This window comes from Amblyomma maculatum, chromosome 1, assembly GCF_055883805.1.
Source record: "Amblyomma maculatum isolate TAMU_Amacu chromosome 1, ASM5588380v1, whole genome shotgun sequence".
In the NCBI taxonomy this organism is placed as follows: Eukaryota; Metazoa; Arthropoda; class Arachnida; order Ixodida; family Ixodidae; genus Amblyomma; species Amblyomma maculatum.
The window spans coordinates 328,473,927-328,486,318 of NC_139344.1; the positions used below are offsets into that span (position 1 = coordinate 328,473,927).

The following is a 12,392-nucleotide window of genomic DNA, read 5'->3' on the forward strand; positions in this document are numbered from 1 at the left end:
CTGCCTCCCCCTGCTATGCTTTCCTTCCCTTGGAATCCAGTTTGCTACCCTAAGCGACCATACGGTTGTCCTCTCTTCGCACTACATGTCCTGCCCACGCCCAGTTCTTGATTTCCATTTGAATTTATCGACGATTAACATTTCTTTCTTCGTGGGGGATGTAATATTATATTCGAGATTGTTTCCGTTGTTCTAAACAACGCAAGCGTTTAACGCAATCGCGTTAAAGGACCCGTTCTCCAGAATATCCCGCATGGGTGGTGTCAGCGTTTCGCTCACAAGCTCTGGCAGGTGGCAGATGAAGTGGTCGAGCACTAACTGGCCGTTGGGATATGTGACGTCACGAGACCACTTAATGTGGAGGGCGCTGCCCATTGGTTAATTCCTTTAAGATGGGAATCGAACTTACCAGAACCTCTGGATCCAGTGTCAGAACGCTATTCTTCGGCCCCGCAGACCCGTTTGTATGGCTTGGTTAATGCGCGGCTTTTCATCAATGTCGGGTGATCTTTCGCATAACGTGGTGTGAGACATGTGCGAGATATTGGAAGCAAAAATCAACAGATTAATGGTTATGAGTGTAGCGACGTGAATGGACATCAATCAGGATCAGGTAAAAGCACCGTAAAAGCACCAGATCAAGCAAAAGCAGCAGTTTTTTTTTTTTTGTCGTTCACTACCTTTCATTGAAGACATGAAATATGAAATCAAAAAACGCTGTGACATTTCTTGAAGACAAAATGCAGCCTTCATTACTATTTAGGAATCTCATCTTTGAAAACTGCATGTTTTGCCATCATTTATGAACGAGCCTGAACGCCTCCAGCTGTAGATTGTTTTATTATTCTGAAGGTCACAGCGCAGAAGGGTATATTAGTATACATAAAAAGCGCAACCGAACACACACGTCCTTAATAATACACACTCTTATGTTCTTGGAAGATGCAGCTGGTAGATCACCAACAACGAACTTGGTCGCACCTTGTTTCATTTTGTGTGTGCACGTGAGCGTGAGTGTTCTTTGAGTACAAATGTTCATGGTCTTCAGCCGTTCTTAGCGACCCATGCATTGTGTACATAGTTGATCATTATTTCTTCGGCGAAACAGTACCGAAAAGTGACCACGAGGTCTATTTGTAACGCTATACTTTGGCCACTTAAATACACACAATACCATCAGCACAGCACCTGGCGACACAAACAACGATGCCAAAAATTGGTCAAAAAGAAAGCTCAAGTGAAACTGAGTCTTAGAGTCTAAAACATTGCTAAAGTCTGCTTGGCTTTCTGGCATTACTATGGCCATAGAGTCCATATTTAAACAGTAATGTGATGTGCTATTTTACAGTGGGAAGGTATGTAAGTAGAAGCACACATACTTTCACAAAGAAGCTGTCGAAACTGGAGCTAGGGAAAAGTACGTAGCGAAGTACATTCAACAACACACGTGGAAGACAAAAAAAGAACGACATACAGAGAAACAGAGATTATTCAAACAGAAACAGTATTCTCTTTTACGCGGAGTGCTACATTAAAGGTGTGCAGTACTGCTTTTAAAGACAATGTACACATAATTTCTTTCTGATAAAGTTACATTTTCATTCACAAAACATAAGTAATATGTCCATAAAGCGGAAGTATATGTACAATTTACTCAAATCCGCAATAAATAAGCATCTAAATATGCACTCACAACTGCAGCCTAAAGGCGCTCCCTCCAAGAAAACCGAATAACTAATGCTTTACATTTTATTAATATTTATAAAGCTTAATGTCGGTGAACAAGAACACAAATTTATCGTGACTTACGTCAATTTATCGAGCGCTGGAGCTTATCGCCCGGTTATAGTTCCTTCCATTACCGTGGACAGAAACGCGTATGGTATACTTCGATGTGGAACCAAATATACTTGCAACATATGAACGCACTTTCTGCCTAACTTTAATTAACTTTTTTTTATTTGACAAGTACTTGTCTGCTTCTACTGACGTCTGACAGAATCACATTTTTTGTAGTCGTCTGTTTTCTTTAAATACTCCCGTAATATATGCCAAGCACACTAACACGCACTCACACGACTGGAAATAAACAAACACATATACTAGCAAACATTTCACATGCATCTATTACATATTCAGCAGCACCCTCACGCTTGGTGTCGCCCTCTAGCTGAAAGCAGCGACACTGATATTTATTTCGTTGAGGGGTTTTAAAGATAGTTCGATGTCAAGTACGCTTTGACAGTGTTGACATGGAGCCAGCAATATCATAAGAAGGTTCGTAATATCACTCTTCCGAATGTAGACATTTCAAAGAAAAACACAAATGTGGTAACACCGAACTTCGCGCATCCAAACACAACCGCACGCAGGATGAGAATTGCCGAAGTGCACGAAATAACAATTATTATAATATTTCTTTAGCGAACATAATGCACGCTTCCATTGCGGCAAACTACCGCGAAAAAAACCCAAAAACTTTGCATCCGCGTCTTATTGGAGCTGCTGAGAATGACACACTCATGACCGCAGCTTAGAGCCTGTTGTTTCGCGCAATAAAAAGAGTGCGATACCTTTCTAGGCTTCTGAATGTCTTTCCGTTCATCCACTATATGGTGATGGCTCGTTTATATTTTGCTAGTTTAATGTACCACCTAACCATGCTTAAACGCAGCTACAACTTTGCAGTAACGTATTGCCGTCGCAGCTTAAAGGATGGGGACTGCCCGTTATTTGCATAGTAGGGTCTGGGAACCTGTTATGTACAAACGAAAATTCCGTCTTAAAAGTTGTTACCTGCACCTACTGAACCACTAGTCTGTGTGACTTCGCTGCACTTCTGCACCCTTAAAAGGTTCTGTGGACATCAACATACTTGAATGTATCGAACATCACGTGATAAGTAGTCGTTGATTTTACGCAATTCTCAGTGTACCTTGCTCTTGGTATACGTCGACAGAATGAATAGCTGTTTAGAAAGTTAATGTTCTCACGTCATTTGTAAGCTACCTGGTGGTGTGGAACATCTTGTCATATTGACCACGCCAATTAACGCATATTGTGTTAATTTGCTGCGAGGCTTCTGTCAAAAGCGCATTGTTTATCGTCTTCCGATTTAGGTGCAGCAAACCATATATTGATATCAGACATCGCATGCTGAGTTATCAGTTTATCAAAAAACCTTTCACACCAAAAGAAACTTCAGCCTTGTGCTGCTTCTGCTTGTTGACCCCCATGACAGATAAACTATCCATAATATAATGTCAGTTTTACTTGTCTCTCTAGCTTAACCATGTTTTTAAACACTCAGTTGAGCGCACTTCGGCTGCAACGGATACTGCATTTCATTACCAGCGGCGTCCTTCGCCACGGGCCAATCCAACCAGAAGTGGATTGCGGACGAGCGCCTTTCGTTCTTCTAATTTCCTCCGCGGTGCTTGCAATTAGTACAGCACTGAACAGCCAACAGAACGCAGACCATTAGTCGGGCGCGCAAACGGGTGATCAGTCCGGGGTAGTTTTCACTCCGAGACCTTATCCCTCAGTTCAAGGTCCGGGTACCCGACAGCACACCGCAGACAGACGCTGCGTACAATCTCCAGAACATGACGGCCACCGCGCACGAAATACATAGAAAGGCCATAGAACCCTCAGAAACGGTGATCACAGGCATCTGGAATGCTGAGTCAGCGACACATCGGGCTTGAAAGAGGCACTTGCGAAGAGCACACAAAGCCGACGCCTAAGAGCGACGCCCCGCATTCTTCGTCGACTCCGATTTTCCAACGAACAGCCCCAAGTTGCAATCTTGCAATCTTCACCCTGCTTCCAGGACTAGGCCGAGTTTCACCGAGTCCAAATGGGCCATTAAAATATTTATTTCATCACTTCTTTAACTGCTTTTCACGCGGGCCGTGTCGTGATAAAAGATGAACAAGACATCCGGTCCGTAGACAAGCTGTCGACGAAGGTGAAGCACATTGGTTTAAAGCGGTCGTAACATATCTCGTCTTCACCGGAATAGCAGTGCTGTCGATGATGCGGCTGCCTTATGCAGAGAGGCCCACAAAGTGAGCGTCTCTTCAGCGTCGGCGAGTTCCTTTTTCAAAGCGCCTTAGGCGTACACACGTGTCACTGAGGTCGTTCCGTCGATGATGGTGCACTGTCAGGCAGCGGCGCTAAGGCGCCATAGCCGTGGCTCACAGCTGGAAGTTGTGCATGGACGTGGAATATTCGGACCGGTAATTGGGGGCACCGGCCTGGCCGCTCTTGGAGCGCGTCGTCCGATGCGAATACTCGGAGAATCTGTCCGCATCGTGCTGCGCTGCCAGTCCTCCACCAGGCTGAGGCATCAGCATCACGGGCTGCAGATTCATGGACTTGCGCGATGCTGTCGACTGGTTGTCTGCCATGAATGCACTGTTCACCTCCCCTGCGCCGAGAGAGAGAGAGAGAGAGAAACAAGAGACATTGAATTGAGGTGACTAGACATGAAACCAAGGTACGCGGCAAAAGAATTGGTCTGAGAGTTTGGTCTGAGTGCTCATGCCGGTCTTACGTGTTTAATACTGCGATTTGTGTCTTCAGATACGATCCAGTCTCATATTGATGTGCCGTGTTCACTACTCTAACTTGTCTGTTTAGTTCATGGGCCCATGCATGCTCGCAATATTTCAGTCATGCAGTAAGGTGTGGCCGAAGGGCCTCTGTAGGTCCGTTCAATACTGTGACTGTCATTATAATAAGGGAGTAATAACCAAAGACTGCCGCCAAAGCGCAACCACACGGCTACAAAGAAAGCTATACAGATTTCTCATAAACTTCGTAGTTAAAGAAAAATTGGTCCTGGTCTTCTAAGTTTTCGAGAAAGCTACATTTTTTCCTTCTGTAGCCAGGTAGCTGCGCTTGGGTAGTAATTACTCCCGTATTACAAATCTACTTTATCTTGTGAGATTCGTCAACATATTCGACCGCCTGTCCCTATAGAGTGATTCTACCTGACGCAAGGCATGGCTAATTCGGGGAAGATGTGAGAAGCGACTGTCCTACGATTGATGCTGAGGATGTCGACGGCGACACGGATAATGACAAGATACTGAGGGCATTTAATTTTTCACTTACTAAGAGTTATACGTATATGCGTGACTGCGACAGCTTTATTTGCGTACGTACATGCGAGGTACATTGATGTTTAAGCACAGCGCCCATATTTCGATGAGAAGAGAAGTGACTAATGCGCTGATTGTAAACTTTTTGCGCACTAGCGATAAGTCATGGACTCTAGTGACACATAAAATCTACTTGACATTCTAGCCACTGAATTCCCGGTCCCACTGGGCCTTACTGACGTGGCGATTAAGCATGGGTTCTGAGTGACGCGCCGCTATCCATAGCAGGTTAGCTCAAAACGTACACGAACCATGCTTAACCATGAAAGCAGCTTGTTGCGGCACAATTTTACAATTTCGACACATGCTGCGCGCACCTCTTCATTGCGAACGCTGAAGCGTTGCATTATCTGGCGCATATATATGCATATATATATATATATATATATATATATATATATATATATATATATATATATATATATATATATATATATATATATATATATATATATATAGGTGAAGGCGACTGCAGAAGGGCTTACCGAGCAGCGGTAAGCCCTGCCATTTGTGTGGCATGTTTCATCAGGTCCAGGCAGATGGGTCAAACTCCTCAGCATCAATAAGGTCGTGATGCTAGTTTGACCGCATTCGTTATCAGTCCCAAATACAATTTTCCTGAGTATGGCACTGCGTTCATAAAGTTAATTAGCTTACTGCATGTTGCGTGTTCCCCTTGTGGAGATCGATGCTGCGTCTTTCGACATCTGCGCTTGACAACTGCGCACGTGCATTCTTTTATCATTTTTTTTCTTCGAAAATTCGAACAGTATCACCAAAGTATTCGAATCAAATTCGGTCAAAGTGTTTAAGTATAAATTTCATAGTCGATTCGGCAGCAGAGGTAGGCTATTCGCATTCGATTCGGCCTTAAAACAAGTGCTATTCGCACATACTTAGTGTTATCCCGTAAATAAGTATTAAACGGCCTATCCTCGCTCCTAAACATTGTTATCCTATTTTTCATTTTGTACAGCACTCTCGCCATATTGAGCCGGAAGAGTACAGAATTCGTTTCAGTACTGCAAAGTATGAGTTAGTCGGTGACGAGGTGAAAAGCAACGTTTCGAATAAACCGGAAGTGCGCATTAACGATATTTCACTGCGTAGTAAGAATATTGGTGGCTCTCAGAAAAGGGATGATGTCAGGACACGACAGCAGCACAAAGGGTGGCCGGCTACGTGTTACCTGCTGCCATGGCAACGCGTAACTGCTGCCGGCATTCACAGGCACAAGTATGGCGCCCCCGAACGGCCATCACGCGTCAGGAAGCAAAACTGTCTCATGCATTCATGACTGCCCGCTATGGGACAAAAGGCGTGCAGAAACGAGAGCTGTGTATACGAGTCGGGTTCGGCGTTACAAATAGCACGCGTATTCATTCTCTTCCGAACAATGGCGCATTGGGGCTGCTCCGCCTCTGCCGTTTAATCGGGTAGCCGGCCCCTTGAACATTTCCTTTCTTTTTCAATGATCTATAAATAGCAACTCCGGCTGCGTGTATGTATGGTAACTGTTGGCGAGCAAAGTGCCCGGATGTTCGCCAAGTAGGGGCGCCGCACTGGTGGGTGGCGATTGACGAAACATTTATTGTTTGTACATGTGCATTAACCTACGGTCAAAGAGCACATGCGTAAGAAAAAGGTTTCGCCTAGGCCCGGCGTGGTGGCCCCATGGATACTGCTGCTTTGGTGCTCGGGTACTGAGCGTGAGTTCGCGTGGCTTGACGGCACTTTTCGGTGCAGGCACGATTGAGAAAGGCTACTGTAATAAAATATTGCTGCAGCCCAAGTTTATTGTCGAACTTAAAACGAAGCCCTCAACTGTAGCGCGCTCCAAGCCCATCGTCCTGCTTTGACCCATAAGAACCCAGTAACCATTACCGCCTAACCGTGTTAGGACTTGGCGCCTATACATGTTGCGGCTTAATTAGAACGTGTCGGTTACGGTGTTATTAAATTTCTGCTGCACAGCAGCTGGGAAATTTGAAGCGCCACAACAAAAAATACCCAGAATAAATCGCTTTACAAGCACCTTTGCATGGGTAGATAGAGAATTTAGGTTTCTTTTTCCAGCATGCCAAATTACATGCTGAGGCACTCCACATTAGGCGATTACAATGCATGTGCCAATATCCCAGCCCCTGGGCTATTTTTGGTTCCACCTCCATAACGAGTGCACAACCATAATTGTGTTTAGGAGCTGAACACCATATATGCCGGCCAAGAACGGAGCGTGAAAATCGACCGAGACGGAGAATAGTGTTTATTATATGCGATGTACAGAAAATGCTTGCAAGCGGGCTTATGAACGCTGGAAGACTGAGAAGTATATTCACTTGAAGCTGTAATTTCTGTTTAATCTGACGCCTAGTCGACTGAATCAAATAGTGACCGACATCTCTCTATCTCATATCTATCTCACCCTCTTCTCTTTCTCTCTCTCTCTCTCTCTCTCTCTCTCACACACACACACACACACACACACACACACACACACACACACACACACACACACACACACACACACACACACACACACACACACACACACACACACACACACACACACACACACACACACACACACACACACACACACACACACACACACACACACACACACACACACACACACACACACACACACACACACACACACACACACACACACACACACACACACACACACACACACACACACACACACACACACACACACACACACACACACACACACACACACAAAGAATATGTACACAAAGTTGGCGTCGTCACATTATGTTCTATGATACGGATTTAATACTGGCGAACATATGCATATGTCCGCCACTCATGACGTAGGCCCGAATAAGGTCGTCCGCGTTGCTACATTCGCAGAAACAGCCTTTCCGTGTTACCTGCTTAGAGACTGTCAACCACACTATTGCATTGTTTTTCTGAACATAATCTATTTTTGGAAGCTGCCTATGGGAACTCCATTTTGAACAAGCGGCAAGCGGTCATTTCCCCAATCCTCTCGGCATCTGGCTCTCGAGTTGCTCCGTTCCTTTAGCACCGAAACTTAATTGCGCTTGGCGCGGACTACCTCGTTTGGCTAAAATCGCGTAGGAGATAACAATATACGAGCGGGACGAAGCGAACGTGGGTAAAAGAGACACAATGCTATACAGCTTGGGGCAGAGTACGAACAAATTTAGTGGTTCGCAGAAACAGCGAAGACATGCCTGTCAAGAGCTCGAGTCAAACACGTGCTCTCCCTAAACCAATGCAGTACTGGGAAGGTCAAAACTAATGTAGGCTAAATCAGAGACCGGGTTCAGAAGTTACCTCCCGCGCGAAGGAGTAGTGATCGGCCAATGCCTTGCACAGCGTACCGTTAGCTGTCATTATTGACCTGTGTAAATGATGAAAGTTAAAAATAATTTTCAATTTTGGTCCGTGACTATACACATGACGACCGCTGTGTACTTTCAGCCGCACTGCACGCATTTTAGCGCGACGGGTGTACGGACGGAGCCTTGTCTCCCAGCCGTTTTTCTTTGGGTCACCCACGAAACGCTTCGCTTCACAGGCGCCTATAGGTCGATCGCAGGAGGGCCGCTTTTGTTATTTTTATTTTATTTTTCGCTAACCAGTGAAGCGTTGCCTCCAAGTACATTGGCAACGTGCCGGCCTAAATTTCGTGTGGCTGTTACAGCTCCTTCCACATCTGGACTGCAATGAAGGAGATGGGACTTCGCTGCTGAAGGATGCATCCACATTGCAGTTTGCTGCTCGGAGCCTCAGGTACTGGGTTGTAGTACTAATGGGCACTTATGAAGCGACGACAGCGCCTGATCTAATATTAGAGTGCAAGCATTTTACAAAATACGCCAGAAAAAAAGAAAACCATAACAGTGACATTCGTCTATAGTAGGAAACAACTTAAGAAAACGGCAATTGGTAGCTCTGAGTTATGGTACATGGCATGTGTATTACTCCGTTAAACAGTAAAAAAAATAAAAAAAAATAAGTTTTTGAAATTTGGTTATACTTAAGAAGACAGAGGCATCGGATTGATGTGCTGGTAATCTGTTCTGATGCTTAGTTTTTAATTTAGGTAACCGGAAACGCTTTAACAGCTAACTACTTCGTGTCGCGGGTAAACTGTATGTGGCAGTTACTGTAGACTTAAGCTTTATTCGACTATAGTGAAGCATTTTGGTGCGTAGAGGAGCAACATGCACCCCTGATGCTGTGGCGAGTATCATGTTGCGTACTAACAGGACAGCTATAAAGCAGTATAACAGTATTCTTCAGGCTGCACTTCGCATTGCATTTCATGGACAGTAGCGACTTCGGCTAATTCAAAGTCATCATTGATATATACCGAATGTGTGTTCGCTTTCTCAGTAGCCTCGTTACTGACTGCTTAGTTACATGGTTTTGTATGCACTCAATAAACAAATTTTTGAGCGCAAGATGCCTTCACGCGTACAAGGATATCAGAACAGAGTACAGATTCGATTAGCTAACGCCATAGCCGCTTTTACATTTCGTAGGGGGCAGCGGCCTTTATCTTGCATACGCATCAGGACCCCTAGAACATCACACGTATAACACCCCAGCAAGAGGCGGGCCTTTGCAAAAGGTCTGGAACGAAATAATCACAGGACATGGTTTCGGAGGAAAGTTTTGCGATATCATTAATAAATATAAAACAAAATTCGTTGTACACTGTAGTCTTGTAAAGGTGTATAATTAGGTATACAATTAAGTATAGGTAATTATGTTTGTCCGTCATCGGTGGCGTGGCAAACGGCTGCAAGTGACCGACAAACTCCCGCATTGTGGTGCTTTACCGGAAATGTGTGATATGAAACACCTGGGACTTGCCCAGCTACGAATTCTGTGAGAAAACGCTTCCTAAGGAAAGTAGGCCTGCGGTGAGACCTTGAATGCGACTATCGCAAGTAGACACTAGAAAATTGCTTTATCGGGAACTTCTGCGAATTTTTAAACAAGACCAGCCTGCATTCCTTCCAACTTTCCCCCCACCTCCCTTTCCCTTTTTCACTGTGCCTATAGTGGCAAACATCTCGAATAAAAAAGTATAACCAGCCTGTAGCTTCGGCCTAACAGCTCTCATCACTTTATATGATAGCTGATCACACGTACAGAGCACGTGTTGCAGATGGACTGATTCAAAAAAGCACAGCAGTGGCGGAAGACTCTGAATTAATATCTACCAGATCAGATTATTTAACGTATATTTAAATCTCATTACACGTGCTCACTGTTTAGCCTTCGTCAAAATGCAGCTGTACCAGTGGCGTATCAAAACCTCGTTTATACCTACATAAAAAAACACTGAGCTAGACGGCGCGCCACGTACAGAAAGGGACGTTATATTGACAAGACGTATAATTTCGAAGGTATGTTTTTCTTATAACACTGAAGTCACGAGCCATGCATTTCTTGCACCAGCTATACAGCAAACTATACATGTTTTCTAAAGTACTTAGTGAGCGTGTTCTGCAGGGCATATTTGAAGGCGGTGGCACTCAGCCCCCGGTCGCCTGGATCTGGTTATGGAGCTGCCGTAGCCTGCTGAAGGGGTACTGTAATCTTCTCCAGGTGGATAAAGATCAGAAGGAGGATGTGGCAAACTTCTGTGGCGCCGTCATGATTCTACCATGGTCGCTTATAAATAAAGGGACACAAAATAAACTCCTAACTGCATCCACATGTGCTGGGTGTTGCTAAGAGAGGGTTCTTTTTTGCTCTTGTAAGCACCCTGATCTTACATACTTTGCAGGAAGGTTGTCTGTAAGTTTATTTTATTACAGCTTAGTGTCATGACAGTCATAGTACTGGCTATATTCGAATAACATACGATCCGGAAAGTCTATTCCTACCAGTTTAGCGCGCTTTGTATTTGCCCCGCATCGGCGGGGTGGGCTATCCATCGTGAGGTTTTACCAAAATGGTTTACTGCACGGCCATCGGCAATGTGGAGAGGGAGCACATCAAAGTTCGGTAGCTACTTGGGCTCTGTCTGGTGTCAGTGCAGACATGCTCGTAGCGCGCTAATATCGGTAGGAGTGTCCGAATAACAGGTTTTAAAAACAGGATCATTAGCGAATTAATATCGTTGCTTAAAGCTGAATCGAATACGAATCGAATAGTGACTGAATCAAACTCAATGCGAATCGAATATAGTAAAGGGGCAGTGATGACAACTCCATCCAATTACTGTTTTCTTCGTGTGTGCATGAACATATCCGGTTCTCCCTGGCTATGTTAGCATGTGTCCACTATCGAGCTAACAGCAACATGCGAATTTATCGCTGAAAATTTTGCATTTAAAAATCTTCCCGTCAGTACATTTAATAATGTCCTTGCAGCAAAAGGCTTGGTTTGGTTTGGTTTGTGGGGTTTAACGTCCCAAAGCGACTCAAGCTATGAGAGACGCCATAGTGGAGGGCTTCGGAAATTTCGACCACCTGGGGTTATTTAACGTGCCCTGACAACGCACAGCACACGGGCGCCCTACTTTTCGCCTCGATCGAAAAGTAGGATCAAATCCCGCCGAGCCCGGGATTTGATCCTGCATCCTTGGGAACAGTAGTCGAGCGCCGGAACCACTGCGCCACCCCTGCGGGGCGGGGGTTGCCTTCGTTTTGTGGTAGATGGTCCGCACCCGAAGATCGATCTCGACGTACGCGCTTTTCTTGCGAAATGCGCCGGTAGTGGCGACACCTGTATTATTTAGTGTGTACCAGCGTGGCGACGCGATACTTGGCTCGCAGTAGGCACTCATGTGCGTGCCGCCAAGTATAGAAGACACGCTTGTATACCGTACCCTTGTAGACGGATCCGTTGGAGATGTACTGGTCGGGCAGCAGCTTGACGTATCGCGTGCCCAGAACGAAGGCGAGGGCGGCAAGCACGACGCAGTCGGCGACGCCGATGACGGCCAGGATGTAGGCCCAGCGGATTCCGCACTGGCCCGGGTCGTAGTCGCCGGCCTCGGGTCCGCACACGTCGCGCACCACGGACACGTCCCAGCCGGCCGGGAAGGTCAGCACTCCGATCACCATGCACACGGCTGCGTGATCCACAGAGAGAGAGAGAGAGAAAAAGAAAGCGATAAGACGACGCTGCACATGTAGTTGACTATTACCTCTACAGTTCTTTTATTCTATTTATTAGTTTCTTATAATCATCATTTTGCAATCT

General features: G+C 45.3%; 1 protein-coding gene across 1 annotated transcript in view; it reads right to left on the minus strand.

The window, feature by feature from the left end:
• Positions 1-827: 827 nt before the first annotated feature.
• Tmhs (Tetraspan membrane protein in hair cell stereocilia) overlaps positions 828-12,392 on the minus strand; it is a 135,231-nt gene continuing 123,666 nt past the window's right edge. The window contains exons 2-3 of the mRNA XM_084587072.1: positions 12,016-12,261; positions 828-4,432 (exon numbers count right to left, since the gene is read on the minus strand). Of these exons, the coding sequence (XP_084443198.1) occupies positions 4,200-4,432; positions 12,016-12,261 (479 nt within the window). The 3' untranslated portion in view covers positions 828-4,199. The remainder of the gene's footprint in view (positions 4,433-12,015; positions 12,262-12,392) is intronic.